Source organism: Myiozetetes cayanensis, unplaced genomic scaffold, assembly GCF_022539395.1.
Source record: "Myiozetetes cayanensis isolate MyiCay16 unplaced genomic scaffold, myiCay2020 scf7, whole genome shotgun sequence".
Classification (NCBI taxonomy): Eukaryota; Metazoa; Chordata; class Aves; order Passeriformes; family Tyrannidae; genus Myiozetetes; species Myiozetetes cayanensis.
The window spans coordinates 15,345,902-15,366,972 of NW_026087964.1; the positions used below are offsets into that span (position 1 = coordinate 15,345,902).

Genomic DNA, 21,071 nt, shown 5'->3' on the forward strand with positions numbered 1-21,071 from the left:
GGTGGGAATCTGACATTCAGGAGAGTACTGCTGAGAGGTAAGGTACTGGTGGATGCTGAGGTTTTGTGGTAGGTACTGGGGGACCTCGGGCAAGGTAGAAAGTGAGGGTAGGTGATGGAAAAGTAAAATTCTTGGGAAACCACGCTCTGTTAGTTACAGTCTCAGAGAAATGGTTTGGGGTTTTAAAAAAAATTTTCTCCAAATGGAAAAGAGGCTAGGGGTTAAAAAAAAAAAGGTATTTAGTAATGTTAGTGAGGGGGCGGAGCAGGAGGAGCCCGGCCCGCCTCCCCGCGCCCCCGGGCCGGATCCGCCGGGAAGCGCCGCCCCCGGAAGCGGGAGCGGAGGGAAGGGCCGGGGGGAGCCTCTGCGAGCCCCGCAGCCATGCCCGCCTTCAGGCAGGTGGGAGAGAAGCAGCTGCCGCAGGAGGTCGTGTTCATGTGCTGGTCCCCCAAGAGGGACCTCATCGCCCTGGCCAACCGGGCGGGGGAGGTGAGTGCGGGCCGGGGAGCAGCGGCGGCCGCCGCAGCAGGGCCCGGCCTCTCCCTGCAGGCCGGGCTGCCTTTGCTGCTGCTTGCGGCACCCTTCTTGTAAGCCCGGCCAAGCATTTAGGAACAGCAGGGTTTGTTTTTTTAAATCAAGCTTCTTAATTCTTAGTGCCCCTTCCCTTTTTACAGTCTAATTTCAAACAGATTCCCTCGTGATGCGCTCCTTGCCTGCATTTGTGGGATTTTAAAGCACATAGAATTTCCGATTTAAATCTATAGTCAACATATTTTTTCTTGGAGCTTTTGCATGTGGTCATGCATGAAGACAAGACTGTTGTGCTCTCGGGCTGTCTGCTGGAGAGGCCCTGGGCAAGCCCTGTTGGTTACTGGCTCCTGTCCTTGTTCAAGGCTCAGCTTATTTCTCTGTAGTGCTGCCTTCTAAAAGAACATGAGAGTGAACCATCTGCTAGAGGAGCAGGTGGTATTTACAACACGAGTTATTAAAAACTGGTTAAAAAAGTGCATCTTGAAGTGATTTACTGACTGGTGTTAATGGGAGAATGTTGTCTTCAATGTATTTGCTTTGTAGGTTTTACTTCATCGGCTTGCAAACTTCCAACGAGTGTGGAGTTTGCCTCCAAATGAAAATACAGGAAAAGAAGTGACCGCTCTTGCTTGGAGACCAGACGGCAAAAGTAATGTCAAGTATACAAGGTGATATGGTACAATAAAAGTCCCATGGGAAATCATGAATGTTGTGGTGATGATACCTTTTATCTGTGAAGGAAATTTTCAAGGTAACTGTGTTTGAAGAGAACGATGGCTTAGTTTTACGTAGGTTCATTCACAGTAATAGAGAGATTAACACTTTTGAATGCAACTGCAAGAAAAATTTGCAAGAGAGACTTACGTCCAAAATACAGCTTTTCAGGGTATAGCAAAACTTCAACCTTCTAACTAAGCAGAATATTTTTGTATGACCTACAAAGTTTATTGGGAGAGAAGGAGGCTGGCTGTCTGATCAGGATTGACTGAAGAGCTCACCTTATTTTCGCAGAGGCCAAACTTCAGATGCTCTCATAATAGACCAGAGAAAGAAACACACCTTTATCAACAGAAATAACATTGAAATTAGTATCTTAATAGACTTGTGCTGGAAATTAGTTCATTTTTGATTCACTGGAAGTGGGAGAATGGGAACAATCTCCTTTCATGACATTGGCAAAAACTGCCTACATAGTTTTCTGATGGCATCTGAGGAGTTCAAGAAACTTCTTTATAAGCTGGTTACCTGTGATTACAAGGAACTAAGTACAGAAATCTGTGCTTGCCATACAATTAGGGATGAAGAAAGTGATGCAAAAGTTGCTCAGTAGTTCCTAACTTCTGTTGCGATAAAAACCAACCTTTCTGGTGGACAATCTTTATATATAATATTGGCCTCAAATTTGCAAAATTGGAGGCCTCTACTGTGTCAGAACTGTTGTTAGAAGTGTTAGAAGCATGTTCAGTTCAACATGTAGGTAAATAATTGTGAAATCAGGCCTTTGCCTTAAATATGCCACCTAAAACATGACACGAGTTCAAACTTTAATAAATAGATTTCAAATGAGAGTTTGAAAGGACTGTAAACAGACAAAACTATCCAGTAGCTGGCTTTGAAGGCACATTGTTTTCTAGGTCAGTATACAATGTGGAGTTTTGCACACTGGTTATTATATACATTTTATTTTTCTTTCTCTAGTTTTGGCTTTTGGCCTTGCTGATACCAAGCGGATTATTCTGTGTGATGTAGAAAAACCTGAAAGCTTGCACTCCTTCTCTGTGGACTTATCTATTACATACATGCATTGGATGGAAGTAACTGAGGAAAGCAGGTGAGTCTGAAAAACTCTAGAAGTAAATTACAGGCTCTATAATGGCCACCTTATTAATAATTTATACTGGGTGCTTTACAAGCAGTCATATAAAATAATACGAAATTCCATAGCTGTGGCTTTTTTTCACCACTTGGCTAAAATTTTCAGGTTTTTTTTTAATTATTTTTTAGAATAGACACTTTTCATATGCTTATTTTTAGTGCTGATACCTTAATCTTGTTGTTTCTTCGTGCTGAAATTTAATGTGTAATCTAATCTTGAGCACCTGCCTCTTGAGAGCTGCCTAATCTAGTAGTCATTTGTACAACCTGTCTTCTGATACAGTTTGCTTCAATACCAATGAATTTATTAAACTAATTGTAATAATGTTATGTTCTTTTATTTTGTTAGTCAGAATAATTATATTGAGATATTTCTTCACCTGTGTTTTCAAGATCTTTAGTTTTGACACTTACATCTTTCATGGTGTGTCTTTGGTGTTACATCCAACCCCACTGGCAATTCTGTTGTTCAGGAAGTCAGTTTGTCTCTAGTGACCATGAGCTCTGTGGGATTAAACAACTCTCAGCAGTTTTGTGAGCTGGAGGACATCATGATCCCTATTTCTGTGGTCTTACAGAAACCTCTGATATGCACCCTTATTGCACTGCAAGAAATTAATTAAATAAAACATTTACTTAAAAGAGAATTGTTGTAAGCCTGACTTGGGGATTTTCCCCCTACCTCCAGAAAACACTGAACTTAAAATAGCATGAAAATAACTGCATCTTAAATCACTCTAACATCCTTCTCCTGATGGGGATAGGCTTAGCTCTTTATGGGGAAATCTCATCCTTCTGGCATGTCTGAGGTGTGATATAAAGTATTGTGTGTTAATCTTCCTATCACTACAGTGTGTCTTTAGCTGTTTTGAGGTGTAGGTAAGTTGTACTGCAGAGTTTAAACAGAAATCCTCTGTCAGTAGCTGCATTAGAGATGATGAAGGATTTTGGTGGCAAACTTCCAAGCCAGTGGATACAAACTTTTTTCAGTGGAAATAATAAAAAATTTTCTGAGTTCTTTTATTAGTTTCATCACTTGATAAATTATTCAGAGTCCTATAAGGGATTATCCTCTGATATTTGTAGCTCTGATATACATGATGTATTGAGTATATGCTCTGACTGTGAAGTTAAAGACTCTTCTCATTTATTACAGGGTAATAAAGACATTATTGCTTCTTTTTCAGTGTTCTCACTTCCTTTTACAATGCTGAGGATGAATCAAACCTCCTTTTGCCCAAATTACCAGCGCTACCAAAAAAGTAAGTGTTACACTACTAAGCTGGAGAAGATACTATTTGTCATTTCATTTGTTGTCATTATTTCAGTTCTTTATCTTTAGTGCTCTACAGATGTCCATGCATTCTTATTGATGGTAATTATTCTGTTTTCAGTTACAGTACCACTGCAAAAATTTTCAGGTAAGAAACTGTCATCTTATAGCTCTCTATTTTTTTGTTTTATTTTGTTTACTGGTATTGAGACATAAGCCCTAATTACATGGTTTGTATTTTCAGTGAGGAAAAGTCAGATGAGATTATGAAGCTTCTGGGTGATGTCAGGTAATTTCCATCTGTGCATTGTTATTGCTTGAGTTTTTTTGTCTTTTTTGTTTGGTTGGTTTTTTAAAATTATAAAATAATGCATAAGTGAGTTTACCTTTAGGTAATTCATAATTGTTTTTAAGGATCCTGGAGAAATTATATGGATTGTCTTTTTCTTTCGTGTACAAAGATAAAGTTGAAAGAATATGTTAAAAAATAAGTCTCCATCAGTTTACACCTTTTCCCCTCAGTTTAGAGAGATTATAAGGCACTTTATCAGCAACTGCTGTTGGTGCCATGTCTTCTTTTTCTTAAAATATTCCTTGGGGTGCATTTTAAGGCTTATTTGATGTTACTGAAGCTGGTCTTGGAGATATTTGTGGGTGCTTATAATAGACAGGAATTTCCTGGGGATTTGTATGAGTGTGATAAAGCCAAACTTCACATTAACTCTGAAAGCAGCTGTATTAGGGTTACTTTAAAATAAACATCTGTTATTAGGAAACACACCAGGAGCAGCTGGATGAAGTGTAGTTTAGCAGACTGAGACTGGCTTTGTGCAGTGCCTGTGGTGCTGTCTTGAGGAGGGCACTTACAGTCTGTGCCTTGTTTTCCGTTGGCTTTCACTGTTCCTTTCAGTCTTACCACTGAGAATCATCCTCCTTAAATCAAAATTTACATCTCTGTCTATCACTAGTTTTTCCTTTTTAAGAGTTGGTGCCTCTTCTTACAGTAGGATATCCTTGCTTGAGAGAGAGATGTGGCTGTTTGTGCTGTAAGAGCTTTGTGAATTCTGTGCTCCCTTCATACATTCAATTAATCAAACCAAACGTTTTTCAGATATTGTCATTGCTAAATTCTGACTTCGGACAGAATGTTTCTTGAAACATTCTGCTTCAATATATTTAGGTGTGTAAGAGGCAGAAATTGCAGTTAATCTTCTGGTATTTCTGGGTTTCTGTTTCTGATGCTGTTACTTCTGTGGCTGTTATTGCTGCTGTGTCCATTTCAAATGCTTATTTCCTTTGAGGTTTTGTTGAGGAGCCACAGAGTGACTGTGACAAACTTACTCTGCATATAGTTAGGATAAACTCAATAGCTTTGTAAGAATTCTTTGCAGCCTGTATTGGTAGGTGGACTGTAGCTAGGAACTTGTTACTATTTTCTTCTGGAAGGTATAAAGTTAGTGAAAAAGGACTCTGTGACTAAATTGCACTATTTTTCCCTATTCTCTCACGTAATGTAGTAACTGATACTCTTAAACGTTAGAGGCAGGTTTTATCAATAAAATCCAAGCTAATTTTTTGTTTGCAGTTCTTGAATAATAGATGGTAGCGCCATGTTTCCTTTTGTGCAGTGATTTCTTAGAGGAACATTTATTTAAAGGGCTAGAATATAAAGAACTATATCTATAAGCATGTGAGTTTCTTTCAGTATGCTTATCAACACACTGTTCTATTTTAATAGGCTTAATGCTCTTGTCCTTGGTGGCAGCTCAGGATTTATTGAGATTTATGCGTATGGAATGTTCAAGATTGCTACAGTAAATGGGGTACGTTCCATTCCTTTCCATATTTTCTTTTCATAAAATACTAAACTTCAGCTGAACTGAGTGAAAATATACATACATATGTGTGCTTATGCACAAGTGGGAGCGGGTTGCTGAATTTTAAAGAAAATAGTTGATTGGGCTATTGGTTATTGATGAAAAGACATTTTAACTGGAAAATTACATCTTGTTTCATGTGAAGCAAAGTTCCACATTAAATCCACAATAAAAAGAGTAGTTTTGTTCCTGAGTAGTAGCTGAAAATTGCACCTTGTTTTTATATGTTGTTGACCGCAATCATCTTTGTATGTCAGTGTGTTAGAGCAGTAAGTACATCCTAGAGGAAATGCAATATTTTATTAACTTTTAAACTGGAATCCTTCAGGTGGCAGGTTCTTGTCGTGGACTGTGTTTATCTAGTGATTTGAAATCACTGTCAGTTATCACAGAGATACGAAACTCTTCAGACAGCGAAGCTGAGATAACGTATTTTCAGGCAAGTAAAGTAATCTTAAAACATTTTTTAAAAATAAAACTGCTTTTTAAATTGTGTGTGGGTAGCTCTATTGCTTTCCCTTATTTGCAAAAAACCACACAAACTGTTATTTCCAGCCTTTCTGAAATTTATCCCAATTTAGCTTTTGGATTTATGATGTTAGCATGGTTTCACTCATAAGACTGGCAGTGATGATCTGAGGCATTATTTTAAAATCTGACTCTTAAAATAACATTCATTTATTCAATTACAGTTACAGTTATTCAAACTTTCTTCATTCAGCACACAAAGGCACAACAGCAATGCTTTTCATTATCCCATCTATGGAGAACAGTCATTCTTAAAACTATTCTGTTAGAACTCCAGAATAAGGAACCTTATCAGTTTTTATAGATGAATTAAAAATATTTATTGCTTCTTTGAATTAAATCTATTTTCCTCTTAAAATCAACTTAAAAGAAATGAAAGCTGACAGTTTTTCTGTGAGTCCTTTCACTCTGTCTTTTAATTTCTGTAATCTAGAATTTTTTAAAAGACAAATCATCTGTTAACTATTGCTTGTTTCATTTGTTATAGTTGGACACCAGTCTATTATCAAGTTACTTACCTGAGGTAACTCGAATGGCCCGGAAGTTTACTCATATTTCAACTCTGTTACAGGTACAGTCATGTTACTCTGTCCTTTTAATATCACAGTTTTTACAGGCTTCAATATTCTTAATGCAAGTAAAATCAAATGTTTTCTAGTAGGGTGCTTGAGTTGGTCTTAAGTAAATGTAGAGCTCTAACTTGGAGTTTGATAATAAATTTTATATAAGATCTACAGTATCTCTTCGCTTTGTATTGTAACATCCAGTTATTGAGTGTGATGTTGAAGGGGAGAAAGGAAATAATACTAATGTCTGTTTCTGTATTGCAGTATATAAAGTTGTCATTGACGTGCATGTGTGAAGCTTGGGAAGAAATACTGATGCAGATGGACTCACGACTCACAAAGTTTGTACAGGTACTGTGGGATTAACCATTCTTTTGGAAAAACTTTGGTAGCAATTCTGTTGTTCATGTTAACGTAATGCATATCTTAATGTTTAAGCATGGTGCCTCCAGACAACAGTCTCTAAGTTCAGAGACAACCTGGACGCTGTTGTGTGTTCGCTCTGATGCTGAGGATGCTTGAGTACAATCAAACATGATTGTATTCTGATACTTCTTTGCTTTATTTATTCTGAAATATTCCAAAGTTAGGCTTTCAGCTTGCCCAGCTCTTGATCAGTTGGTTTCTATTTAAGGTCGTGCTCTTTGTACTTTATTCATTGTTAAACTGGTTATGGTAAACGTTGAGTAACAACACTTACAGCCTAGTTCAGTAGAGTTTGTATTACATCCATGACTAAGATGGTCTTGGATTTACTTAAATTTTGTGTTCATTACCCATGGTCAGAAGTTAATTGAATAATATGATTTATCTTTTTAAAATTGATTTTTCATGATGGTAAACTGCTTAGAATTTTTATTGGGTAATACAATTAAAAAAACTTAAAACACAAGAAAATTTTCAGTGATCAGTAGTTTTATTTCAACATTCAAGGATATGGGTGGGTTCTCTGATATACTTTAATTGAAGTGTTTGTGAGATAATTTGATAGCCTGGATTTAATCTTTTCACCAATCTTTCAATCATTTTAACTGACAGGAAAAGAATACAACCACTTCTGTTCAGGATGAGTTTATGCAGCTGTTGTTATGGGGCAAAGCAAGGTAGTTACTGTTGTTTTATCCAGAGTATGCATTTGCACTTGATGTTGAAACACAAGATAAATGCATATTTGGTTCTCTCCCCACCTTCTTTAGTCTGGAACTTCAGGCGTTACTAATGAACCAGCTGACAGTAAAGGTATGTTAATGCTTTTTTCAACATACTAAACCAATCTGTTTCAATATATTTTAATCTTTGTTCTGGTAAGTTAACAGGAAATTATTATAGGCTTGTGTTTCTTTGTTAACAGGGTTTAAAAAAACTTGGTCAGTCCATAGAGTCTTCCTATTCCAGTATACAAAAGTTGGTCATAAGTCATTTGCAGAGGTAGGTGACAGAATGTTGAACGATTCATAGATTAAATGGCATATTATATGTGCACTGTGCACAGTAAATGATCGTAGCATTATCATGCTATTATTGTTAGCACACAGCGAAGCCATGAATCTCTAAAGGGTGACTGACACTTCTTTCCTCTTCCTTCCTAGTGGCTCTGAGGCTCTGTTATACCACTTGAGTGAATTGAAAGGAATGGCTTTATGGAAACAAAAATATGAGTCTTTGGGATTAGATGCATCTGGAATTGAAGGTGCAGTAGTGTCTGCTACTTACCTGATCTTATTTCACTTTTGAAAGCTTAATAATAATGGTGAGCTTTTTTTTGCAGAGGCTATTACTGCTGTTGGTTCTTTCATCCTGAAGGCGAATGAGCTGCTTCAGTAAGTATAAAGTCTGGAGAGTTTAGAAAACATTTCTGTGAGTCTCATATTGAAGGGGATGCATGTGACTGGGAATAGAGGAGGTTGGAAGAACAAGGCTCCTCTGTTGGTGGTGGGCTTTGATCCTGTCTCACTGCAAGAATAGTCCTGCTTGAAAGGTTGCACTGGGCATTTTAAAAAAAAATTATAGCGTTTGCAGGCCTTTCTGTAGTAAAGATGGGACTTAAACCTGGAGCAGTTTGTGACATTTAGGTCTTGTAATTTCTTTTGTTGTTTCTTACTCAGAGTTATCGACAGTAGTATGAAAAACTTCAAGGCGTTTTTTCGGTGGCTGTATGTCGGTAAGCTTGATGACATAGTAATCATCCAGTGTCTGTTTTATATTGTAAGCATCAAAATGTTGGCAAGTAATCAGGCCAGTCTTAGTTTTAACTATCTGTTTATTTCTATCATAGAAAATTTCTGGACATCTGAAAGGATACAGTTGATGAGACATTTTAAATTTTAAAAATTGCAGAAAGCAGAACTATCAGAGTTCTGTGTTACGTTCAGTGTTATATGCTTGTTTTGAAACTAAACAGAAATTTATCCAAGCCTTGCTGATTTAAAATTACTTCTGTGTAATTCTCTTCAGACACATAATTCTAGGCATGACAGTGTTCATGTATTTATATATACCCATTTTACTACTCTTAGTATGTACATGAATAAATTGTTATGAATGCTTTTTATAAAAATTTTATCTCAGCCTTGTACAAGGTAGAATGCAGTTGGGAAAGATTAAAGATAAAAATTCTACTAGATTTGTGTTGTAAGCTAGTGGGACTAGTGAGGCTTAATTTCAGTCTCAATTTGTAATTCTTCATTTCAGACTCTTTTACTTTTGATTAATTAATCAATCTATTTTAACAGCAATCTCTTGTTACACAGCCATGAGAAATTTAGCATATTTGGAAGACAGTATTAATGCAATAAGAATGTAATTTTTCCCTCAGCCATGTTGAGGATGTCAGAAGATCATGTGCTTCCAGAGCTGAACAAGGTAGGAGTAATACTTTCTGATAAATGCTGATGTACTCTGTATTCTGCTCAACTGGGAAGCAGAATTAAAGGTTTAGTTTTGTTCTGTTCCAAAACTTAAGAAGATAATGTCTGTGTTACTTTTTTGAGAAAGTTGATGCCTGCAGATTCACACTAAAACTCTCTCTTGCGTGAATTACTTTTTCTGTTTTCTTTGTTAATACTACTGTTTTTAGTGCCCTGTATGCGAATGCAAGGCCTGTGTGTATAGCAGCTCTTTATATGCCCTAAATGACTAAATTGACCAGAGTGGGATTTTAACATCTTTACCAGTGCCCTGGCAGAGGAGGTGGAATATGCCTGCACTGGATTTGCAGCCACCATCGCACTGCCCTTGCTCGAGGGCAGAGGTGCCTTCCAGAGGGAAATAGATAGGCTGGAAGGGTGGGGACCTTCCACAGTTCACGGGTATAAATGCAAGGTCCTGTCCTGGGGAGGGTTAAACCCCTGCTATTGCTCAGCAGGGCCTCAGCTGGCTGGGAGGATGTCAGCTCTGCTGAGATGATCTGTGGATGTCAGAGGGTATAAACTGGGTGTGAGCCAGCAGTGTGCCCTGGCAGCAAAGGTGGCCGGGGGTAACAAGGGCTGTACTAACAAGAGCATAGCCAGGAGTTCAAGGGAAGTAGTTACTGTCCTTATTTAGCACTTGTCAGATTGCATCTAGAATAGTTCCTTCAGCTTGGGGCCCTCCTGTACAAGACTGACAGGAATCAACTGGGCTGAGTTCAGCAGTGGGCTCCCAAGCATGTTGCCCTGTGAGAACAGGCTGAAGGAGCTGTGTCTGTGCAGCCTGTAGAACATGTGTTCTGTGCTCACTGAAGTGTATTTTTTATGCTTTGCTTTTCTCACTGTTTTGGGGCTTGGTTTTTTTTCCTTTTAGATGACTCAAAAAGATATCACATTTGTTGCTGATTTTCTCACTGAACACTTCAATGAGGTAAGTGATACTGGTTTTCCAAATACAGCATCTGACTGTATTTTTCCTGCCAAGAACTGTCTGAAAAATCTTATAAAAAGTATTTAAGTCATCTTTTTGCTCACTACTTCTTATTAATTTTGTGTTTAAATAGTGCATTTGCATTATTTTTTCAGGCACCAGAACTTTACAATCGTAAAGGAAAATATTTCAATGTGGAGAGAGTTGGCCAGGTAAAGAGCTAAGGAATAAATGGAAAAAGAATAAATGAGAAAATTCTTAGATGGAGAAACTTTTAAAGCTGTGTCCCCTTTTCTTCCCTGACCCTTGTGCTCTGTGCTGCACATACCAGTAATGGTTAAGGAGAACATTTTAATTGTTTCCCTGTATTTTTAGGAAAAGTAGTGTTTAAAAACATGCCTTACAGTTTCACCTTATGCATGTTGTGTTTTTACGAAAATGGCAAGACTTCTTTGCAGCCAGCAGCAGTAAAACTGTAAAAGCCAGCTTCAGGAAATCTGAAATGTGTTTGTTGTCTTTATGGCATTTATCACTGGATAAATGGATATCACATTTTAAATCAGACTTGATTTAAAAATTAGTTTCCTATGGAAATATCACCATGTGATCTTAGGCAATAGTTGATTTTTCTTACTGTTTCTAGAAGGGGTGGAATATCTAGTTTTAAGACTATGGCATGTTAATTTAACAGGGAGTGTCTAATACACTTGCTAGGGGCAATGTTGGAGGTGAATTCTAATGTTCTTTATTCTTAAATTACAGTCTTGAAAATGCCTGTCTCTTTTCTAGTACTTGAAAGATGAAGATGATGACCTTGTATCACCACCTAATACAGAGGGAAACCAGTGGTTTAACTTCCTTAAAAATAGTACTCATCTTAAAGGTAATGTGCTTTCATAAAAAATAAAAGTGAATCAAAGATATACACAGGATGTAACAAATGTAGAAGAGTAATTTTTTTTTCATGCTTATGAGTTACTTCTGCAGTGCTAATCATTGGTCTTCATCGGAGTAGAATAAAATATATGAACCTTGTTGTTTTACACAGGTTTTAGGTAGCTGCTCATCCAGTTTATTACCAATTTCTAGGTATTAGTAGCTCCCTATTTTTCTGTACCAGTCTTAGAAGTGTTGGCTTGGAAGGAATCTTAGAAGATGTCTATTTTGGGATATCTTAATTCCAGTTCAGGAAAGTAGTAGTTATGCTTAGATTGTACCTGGGTGAAGTGTCCAAACTTCTTAGTTTTCACTGGGCCTGAGACTATTTTGTTTATTAGTAGTGAAAAAGAAATAAGAGACTATAACAAACTGATTGTGGAAACAATTCTTATTTGCATTTAGAAACCACAAACTGTAAAATCTTGACAATAGAGGCTGTGTAATAGAATCTACCACAGTTGCCTTTTTCTGCCTATTTAATTCAATAAAAAGAAGGGAAATTATAGGTTTTTTGTTTTGGAAAATAGCATTTGGAAAATGCGTTTTTAGATATACTTCAAAAATATGTTTGATACTTTAGATATGTAGATGACTGGTCATTTCTGTTACTACACAAGATTTGTGATGGTTTGTAAGTGTTTTTGTTGGTATTAGTTTGGCAAGTACTGACATGTTGATAGGATTTTAGGACAAGTGTCATTAACACTTTCTACTCTTCCCTGGTGTTTCATATTGCTTTATTGGTTGATATCGTTTTTATCATTTTTTCCAGCTGAATACTGGAAAAGAAACAGGCTATAAATAAGAAAGGAGTTCTATCTCAAAAGCGAAATGTCTTCTTACAGAGTAGTTCATTTCATAGGAAGGAATCAGTCCTACTGAAACCAAATCATAGCTACTGCAAAAAGTATGGGAATTGTTTTGCTTGATCAAGATATTTTATGGGTTTCTAGCTCTTGGGTAAATGCTCTTCTATCTTTGCAATTTTGAAAGAGCTGTGAAGAAAACTGGAAGGGGCAGGCCAACCTTCATTTCCCAGTTGTTTATCTAGTTTCATATTGTAATCCAGTGAGTTACTTGAGTTAGAATTTATAATCTAGACTATCATCTAATTCAACCAAAACAAGGCTAATTTGGAAGATAAACTGTATTATTCAAGGCTTTGTGCAGTCGAGTCCTGTATGTCTGTAAGGATTGAGACCTAATACCTTTCTCTGGGCAGCCTGCTCCATGCTTGGACTAACCATCCTTGTGAAAACTTTTTTCCTTATATCTAACTGGAATTTCCCTTGCTGGGTTTTATGACCTCACATCTTCTCCTTTTCCTGTGTGCAGCTTTGAAAATGATGTCTTCTGCCACTTACTGAGACACTGAAGAGACCAATCTGTGGTTCAGTGTTAGCAATTGCATCTCTAGGCTGAACAAACTCAGCCCCCTCAGCTTCTTCTTGTAAAGTTTGTGCTCTAGCCCTGTGACCACCTTACCAACTCTTCACTAGACTTACTTCAATTTGTTACTTTATTAATAGTGTAGTATGTTTTTATAGAGGTACAAGCATTTCTAAAATTAACTTTCTTTGTTTACAGAAAGCCCACTTCTGTTTCCCTACTATCCTGAGAAATCACTGCATTTTGTCAAGAGGCAAATGGAAGGGATCATTGATCAGTGTTTACAAAAGCCAGCAGTAAGTTCAGTTTTTATAAATGATAACTTTCTTTTTAAGGGTAGTGGTCAACTAAAGGTAGTAGTTATGCTTAGCAAGGTCTGATGCTTTAATCTTTGCCTTTGAGTGCCTACAACTTGGGTGTAGTCTGACTTCACTGCTGTCATGTCTCATAGCCTTTGGCTGGGGAGAGCACAGCAGGGGATTTCTTGTTTCACATCTTCTGTTCCCACATTATTTGGATCTGGTTTTAATGTTAATTATCTTTGTGTATGTGCTGTGTACCAGGTAAGGGTGTTAGTTGGCAATACATTAGTCTAGTATTATGAAGAAACATGAAACCAGTGTATGAAGTAACAGTAGTGTTTGCATTATTCCAGCATAATATCGGTAGATTTTTCTTTCAGGAGCGCTCAGGGGCTTTTACTTGGTTGGTTGGGGGTTTTTTGTCTTAAAAATCTGTATAATTGTGAATAACTGCCTCTATTTTATGGCCTGTTTTTCTCCTATCTGTTAGGATGTAATTGGAAGGTCAGTGCATCAAGCAGTCTGCTTGCCTCTCTACAAAATTTCGCAGAGGTATTTCTTTACTAAAAGCAACTAAAGATATGTGCAAGTTCATGCATGAGTAGCATTTTATAAACTGTTTTGATTTTTCCTTTTCAGTGAAGATTCTACACCTCAGTTATTTAAACTACCATTTCTGTAAGTATGCTACTATTCCTTATTCTGTGTAGTTTACCAGTTATTAAAACTTAATCTAAATTTTCATTTCTTCCCTCTCATTGCAGGTGGAACGACAAAACATCCAATATACATTATGTCCTCTTCACCATACTAGAAAATTCTGTTTCTAAAATACACATATTGAGGAGACATACTGATACTTCCAGGTAAGACAAGAGAGGGGAAAAAGTGGTTTGTGAGCTTTGGCACATGTACAGAGACAGTTACAGTTTGAATTTATTTAAAAAGATGGAGTGAGTGGATTGAATACAGTCCTTATACTAGAGAAAATGAAGAGTACTTAGGAAGTGCAGCAAGAGTTTGTGTTGTGTTAGACTCAAAAAATCTAATCACAAGACCCAAGATGTTTCTAGGCTAAGGAAAAATATCAGACTCCCTTAGTTTTGCTGCTCACAGAATTATGTTTATCTGCAAACTCCTGAAAAATTATGGATAATTCTGCTTCCAGTGTTACTTTGTCTTTGATTAACCCCTTGCAGCCTGTAATTTAATACTTTTAGGAAAAATGGGAAGTCTACCCAGGAGTGCATCGAACAGAATTTATCTCTTTGGGGTGTAGATTCGTGTACCTTCAGAAGTTTCTGTGTCCACAATGCAGTTTGTCACTGCCTAGTTGTACTGATACAACTGTTTAAGCTGCATTCTGTCAGTGGGATGGCTGAAATGTGCTAGGTTTAAAAACCAACAAAAGCTACTCTTTGTAAGATACTCATTTTTATAATGTGTGTCATTTAACTTGAGGACACAATAAACTGTGATGGGGTAGGAATTGTAAAAGCAGTTTTACTACTAAGGAAAGCACATGTTGAAACTATCTTTTGTGTTTCCAGTTGAGAGCTGCTGATGGCAAAATTACTGCCCTGTGCTGTGACTTATATTTCCTCCCTCATTGACACCTAAAACAATCCAAACTCTTTTTCTGTAGGGTAACAGGTAACAAACCTGAGACTAGGATAATTGAGCCAGGAGTTCAAACAAGAAGAACTATATCCCTTAAGCCTGATGCAGTTTTCCATTTGACTCCATTAGTCATGTTTTCCTGAGGAGCAGAAGAATTCAAAGGGTTCTCAAGCACCAGTTACATCATTTTGAGATGTAGCCATGCATTGTGCTAAACTTAGAGAGGCTTACACCATCCTGTACCACAGTTGCTGTTAGAGATTTTGGATTCTCTATGAATGGAAAAGAATTAGTCACCAGGATAATTAACACTGTTGTTCTAGGTCTGTCAGTAACGGGATTCTTGCAGTAGAATTTGGAAACATCTTGAACAACAGTATAAATGAGAGCTCAGACTCCAGGTCAGTATACTTTGATTTTTCGTCCAGAATTGCAGGTTGCTGAATTAAAGATCATGTTTTCTACTATTTATTTTGCATTAAATTAACGTCTAAGTTAACTCTCCTGGGTGAGTCAGGTTGTAAGAAATGCCACAGGTGCGTGAAGCTGCAGGGTTGTGGGAGTCTTATTTTGCACTTCATCTCAAGGTCAAGTAAATTTTAGTTTTCCAGTTGAAAACTAGAACTTTGGCACTTGTGCAAGTGACAAAACTAGGTGGAAACATCTATTGCTTATATCTGTGATATTCTTGAAGTAAGATAAAAGTTGATATGCCTGAATGTAGCCATCTTAGAAGGCAAATGGCAGACTAAGTTTGTCCTTATTGTTTAGAAAGGCTAGATAGTACCTTCAGTTGTGTTCCTAAATTTTCTTTGGTTTTTATGTTTCATGTTACTTACATTTCATCTGAAATGTGAAGATTGCTAGTAAGTTTTTTGAAGGAGTTGCTTTTTTTTTTTTAACTTCAGAATCATTTTTCCTACATGATACAGGAGTCTGCCACAGTTACGGCTTCCACTCTCATAGCTGTTCAACCTTAAAATATGTTAGTTCTGTATTCCCTTTTATTCCTGGATGCTTTCTAAATTATTTTCCTATAGGTGTTACAGTTGTTTGGATGCTCACTTCTATGATGATGAAACTGTAACTGTAGTTCTGAAAGAGAATGTGGAACAAGAAGGGAAGGAGAGAGTCTTGGCTCAGCTGCCCTTATCTTCAGTATACACACATGAGGACCAGGATAGGAAATTCATCTGGGATTCTACAGAAAGGTACTGAACAACTTAGAGCAAATCTGAAAGTGCAGAACTGAAAAGCAAATTAAGGAAATATTCTAATTGTGTACGGCTACTTGCGCTTTGTATGTGTGTAAGTATTTTAAAGACAAACTCTTTTTGTGCCAGGGAGAGTAGGATGGGGAGATGGAAGCTTCCTAAACTGTTTTGTGGCTTTTGGGGATTGTTTTTGCTTTTTTGAGACTGATGCTACCCATGTACCTGGCTGTCATGAAATGCAAGGATCAACTGAAGACACCCTGTAGAATCAGAAATTGTCATTGCTTTAAAAGATGCCAGCTTTTCTGGTCAGGATACTTCAGTTTAGGGTGTTTTTTGCATATTTGCTCATATACTTCTGTCTTGTAATAAGGACACACAGGTATTTCTTCATCTTTCCCCTTGTAGTCACCCTTGGAAACACTGTCAGCTTACCCTTGAAACATCAGAATTGGTACCTCTGCATTGGCACAGGGAGAAGAGAGCACCTGGGGAAGTGAACACACACTCACAATGGCCAATGTAGTTCAAGCAGTTAATCCAGTCTTTTAGTTGTTTTGTGTCCCTTGCTTTTACTTTTTTTCTCTTCATGTTCTTCTCTGGTGATTTGCTTAAGATGCATTTCTGCCTCAAAATGAAGAGCCATACTGACATGTTAATATTTTTTTTTAAACCACAAAGATAGTGTGTATTGAAGAATGAACAGAAAATATTAAGAGCAAGTTCAAACTAATCCAGGCTGCTATAATAGTCAGGGATTATCTTCACAGAGTCCCTGTGAGTGGGGGTGAACTGTAGTGATGCACGTTTGAAAGGTCATGGAGGCCCAACTTCTGTGTAAGGAGAGGCATTGCATCCAGGACTGTGTTCAGAAACAACTCTTCTTGGAGAGGAGAGGTTTGAAAGAAAGCCACCCTTATCCTCCTGCTGTAGCTGTTTCTTGTGGGAAGATCAGACTTTACAATTCCCTTCTGGTAATGTGTTTGTCTCAGTTGAAACGTGCTGTGTCTCCACAGCTGGGTCCCCCCCTCTAGAGTATCTAATAAACCATTATGATGGTTTCAAAGGCTCATCTTGTTGCATGTGATATGATGGAACTTAGACATAAGAAACTGGAGGTTTTTCTTAGAACTGCAGTTATTTCTTATATAGTGGCTTTGTTTCTTTTTCCTTGCTGTGTACAGGCTGGATGAGCGGAGTGGTGAGATACCCACATGTACTGTCATCTTGGAGAATCAGTGGAGAGTGCTGGAGAATATGAAAGCTCAGTATGTTTCTGTAAATGGCATTAGGAAAGTTTCTTGTGTGGTAAGTGCAGTATCCTTGAACAAGCCTGTAAGCTGTTAAAGAATATGTGCTATGACTGAAGAGAGTTGACAAAACTTTTTTTTTTTTTTAAACAAATAGATTATTTTCTCATGATCTGCAGTAATTGTGTTAGGATACAGTCATATCTGTCTCACAGAACAACATGGAAAAACTTTAGGAGAAGTTAATAAATCTGCTTGCTTTACATTTCAAGCCGGTAGAGCAATAAAAAGTTGCTAATTCCCTGGATACCTCTGTTTCAAAGATAAAGGCTATTTTCAAAGCTATTGACTGACAATTAAGATGGTATTGCTGCTTTTACTTATTTATTTATTAACAGAAACTTCTTACTGTCTCTTTAGCTAAGTTCAAATCTCCGCCACGTGAGGGTGTTTGAGATGGATGTAGAGGATGATGGGGAAGTTGAGGAAGAAGAGGAAGAAGAAACAACTCAGATTGCAGCTGGGGAACCTGATGAGCTAAATCAGCCTGCAGAAAACCAGGACAATATGTGTGGTGCTTCTGCTGAAGAACTACCTGATGAAGCTGAAGAACATGAAACCGGTCTGGATACTTGACACAGGCTTTGGTAACAATAAAAGGACAAGACTGAACTGTAAATATTTTTTTAATGGCACAAAGAAATTGTGTATTGAAGAATGAACAGAAAATATTTATAACAAGTTCAAACTCATCCTGGCTGCTGTGATAGGCAGGGACCTTATTCATACAGTACCTGTCTTTGGGGGTGAACTGGAGTGATAAGTTTGAAAGATCATCTAACTAGTTAGAAAATAATCTAACTTCAGGCTGCTGAGATGATGGATCCTGTACCTCCTGAAGCAGCTGGGTCAAGTCAGAATTCTGTATTCTTTCTCAGCTCTAGGGAACCTTTATTGACTCTTTTTTGTCTGGCATGTTTTGATGTCAGCTAAAATTCTTTGAAAGCTTTTCTATTTGCCATTTTTATAGGTGAGGAGAAAAAGAAATATCAGCTGATGTTTTTGCAGTTAACCTGTTCAGTCCCAAATACTGTTATAAAATAAACTTATATATGAAAAGAAAAAAACTTGGGACCTAATCTTTGCTTCTCAGACTTTGTGTTGTAGTAATGGGAATGGAAGCTTCCTGTAGAACTGAAATCTAAGATTGCAAATTAGCATAAGACCAGTTAGACAACAAAATTTAGCAATCGTCACTTAAATACATGGTTTTGAAAGCTCTTTGATAACATCAGTCCTCAGTAACAGCATTTCAGTCTATGCAGTTCTTGAGACCTCAGCATGGCACTTGTCTGCGTGTGCATGATTTGTCAAATGGTTGCATGTCTCAGCCTGCCTGTGAGTTTGTTCCTGAAAGTCTGTCCTCTCAATCTGGAATTTTTTGTAATGTAAAATTACAATAGAGTATATTTTTTTATTCTGATGTGGCAGTGTATGTCATGCATAGCCCCCAGCATAATCGTGTTGCTTGCAGTTTATATATTTCTGTAGGCATGATGTAGTGCTAAGCAGTAGAAGCTAGAAACAGTGTTTAGAAATCTAAAACATGTTCTTCTTCCCTACTAGCTGTCATTCTTAGCTGACTTAAAACTCAGCTCTTTGAATGAACAGTGTTGCTAAATCATGATCTTCCTTCAGAACAGTGAGTGTGCCTTGTGTTTGTGGAGAGGACCAAGTCTTATGCATGTGCTCCATTCGGTACTTTAAAAATAAATAAATCCTTTGAAATGGCTATTTGGCACTGCAAAACTCAATTACTAGACTTATCCTCTTGTTTTGAAAGACACCATTTTTAACTAACTTTTTTGAAGTGGATTTCTGAAGGTTTTGGTCTGTTTGGGACAGACCCTGGTAAACATGCTTTCAGTTCTGAAAGACTCATGTTTTCTGTTTCCTACCAGCCTCCTTGACAGCTGCTTGCTGTTCAGCATTCTCAGCTAACAGGTGGCAGTGGCTGAAGGCACAGTGAAGCTGCAGGACAGGAGGGCCAGAAGTGCCCATTCAGAAGCGCTGTGATTTTCTGTGTAGAGCAGTTAACTCTTGATGGAAAACTGCTGCTATAAGAGAACACACTCAGCTTAAACCTGGCCTTGTGTTCTTCCAGGAAACTTCTGCTTCTGGTCTAACTTAAAGAGTTGTCACGCTGGAGGGCTTAGAAGTAATTGTTTTGCTGTAGTTTGTGCTAAGTCGTTTTAGTCCATGAGCATATGGAAATCTAATTTGTCTTGCCTGTAGTAGTTTCTGAATTTGTGTTAGTAGCAGGTGTGTCCTGTGTCACAGGGACATGTCCTTCAGAAATCTCCCCGAGGTTATTCTGTGCATCTTTCTAGTCCAGCCTTGGATAAACCTGAGTCAACGGGAATTTTGTGTCTGACTTGGATAAATACATGTGCACATTCTGCATTTCACAGTGACATGATACAAAAGCACCACTTTTGTTCAATACTTCGAATGCATTGCTGACTTCTTCTCTCAAGCTTTTTTTAATTTTATTTTGTTGCCAGATTTCTGTAATAATAAATATGTCGGTAATGTGTTAATGCATCTGTTTTCAAAAGGATGATAGGAAGTTCTTCATCTAGAAGTGTTGCAGGATTTTGGTGGTGTCTGGGTGGGAGATGGCCTCACTTGACATTTTGATCTCTTCATCATCCCTTTTTTTTATACTAACTGAAGGGTCACTCTTTTTCTGCGGGGAGTTGTCATACTTTCTTGACAGTTTTGTAGTCAAAAAAACTTGTATTCTCAGCAAACATGCACCCAGTCCACTCTGTAATACAAGTCTTTAGGTCTCTAAGAAGCATTTACTGCTACCTCTTATTTAATGTCTACCTGTTTTGTATTTGGTGTTGCTATTTTGGATTTTTTTAAGATCTCAGGGCATTTTTCTTTTATTTTCTGCTCTTTACTTTCTGTAATGCCCTTTCCAGACCTTTCGTCTATGCCTTTTCTGCCTAATCTCTGACTTGAAAGCTTGCCACATTGCTGAGTTTGTGCTTCAGTCTCTCATCAGCTGGTGCTGTTTTGCTTCAGAACCTGGACATGAACCGGTACCATTGCCTCCCACTTTCATGGATTTCATGGCACATTTGTACCTTCCTTCATAAACAGCCACTTGAGCTGCTCAAAAAGACAGGAGATGGATGTAGAGAAACAGGGAACAAAAGCGTCCTTTATTATTACGATAACTGTTCTTTTTTGCAGAGGGGAGAGGGGATGTGTAGTTTTGTAACAATACCTACAGTTGGTCCTAACGCTGCTTGACTTTGAAGAACTTACTTAAAAAAAAAGCCTTAAGCCTGTATGTAAACCTTGACAGAATGGAAGAGCCATCTCTGTAAGCACTAAAGTTCCTTAGTAAGTTTGTGGTGTGTGTTTAGTATCTGTAGTCAGAATTGGTTCATGTGTCCTGTTACCTACTACAGTAACATCTGAGAAGATCTTTCCTGCTACCTTGAACTAACTGTGTCTCTTGGACTCTGATCTAATTTCTTGCTTCACAGGCTGGTTTAGGGGAAGAGTTGGCTTAGCTTGTGCCATGGAGCAATGATAGCGGTCTAAGAGCCCATATTGGAGAGGGGAAGGAAGACTTCACCATGGTTCACTTTAAAATTTTAAAGTAGTAAGAAGACAACATATGAATGAGGAGAGAGGATGAAAGGAATTGTCACAGGGTGAGTCTCAAAATGACTTCGAGATCTCTAGGGAGAATGCCTTAGGGAAGAATTCCAAGAAAAAAACCCCAAAACAACATACCACCTCTGGAAGTTGAAGAGAAGAAATGCCACTTGTAGGTGAATTAAATGCATT

General features: G+C 37.7%; 1 protein-coding gene across 4 annotated transcripts; it reads left to right on the top strand.

Annotated features, from left to right (window-relative positions):
- Window positions 1-193: 193 nt before the first annotated feature.
- ANAPC4 (anaphase promoting complex subunit 4) lies at window positions 194-18,995 on the top strand. Of its 4 annotated transcripts, XM_050337756.1 has the most exons (28): window positions 194-489; window positions 1,075-1,180; window positions 2,230-2,362; window positions 3,594-3,668; window positions 3,801-3,827; window positions 3,924-3,968; window positions 5,418-5,502; window positions 5,885-5,995; window positions 6,572-6,655; window positions 6,915-7,001; window positions 7,689-7,753; window positions 7,847-7,889; window positions 8,002-8,078; window positions 8,240-8,340; window positions 8,419-8,470; window positions 8,756-8,811; window positions 9,466-9,512; window positions 10,431-10,487; window positions 10,643-10,699; window positions 11,277-11,370; window positions 13,014-13,111; window positions 13,608-13,669; window positions 13,757-13,795; window positions 13,882-13,983; window positions 15,061-15,138; window positions 15,778-15,948; window positions 17,136-17,259; window positions 17,622-18,995. In XM_050337756.1, exons 1-28 carry the CDS (start codon window positions 382-384, stop codon window positions 17,835-17,837), a joined length of 2,400 nt encoding a protein of 799 aa, XP_050193713.1. In that variant the 5' UTR covers window positions 194-381; the 3' UTR covers window positions 17,838-18,995. The 4 variants fall into 4 exon arrangements, with proteins under 4 accessions (XP_050193713.1, XP_050193714.1, XP_050193715.1 ...); XM_050337757.1 differs by lacking the exon at window positions 194-489 and having other exon boundaries at window positions 1,075-1,282; XM_050337758.1 differs by lacking the exon at window positions 194-489 and having other exon boundaries at window positions 1,075-1,199.
- Window positions 18,996-21,071: the final 2,076 nt, after the last annotated feature.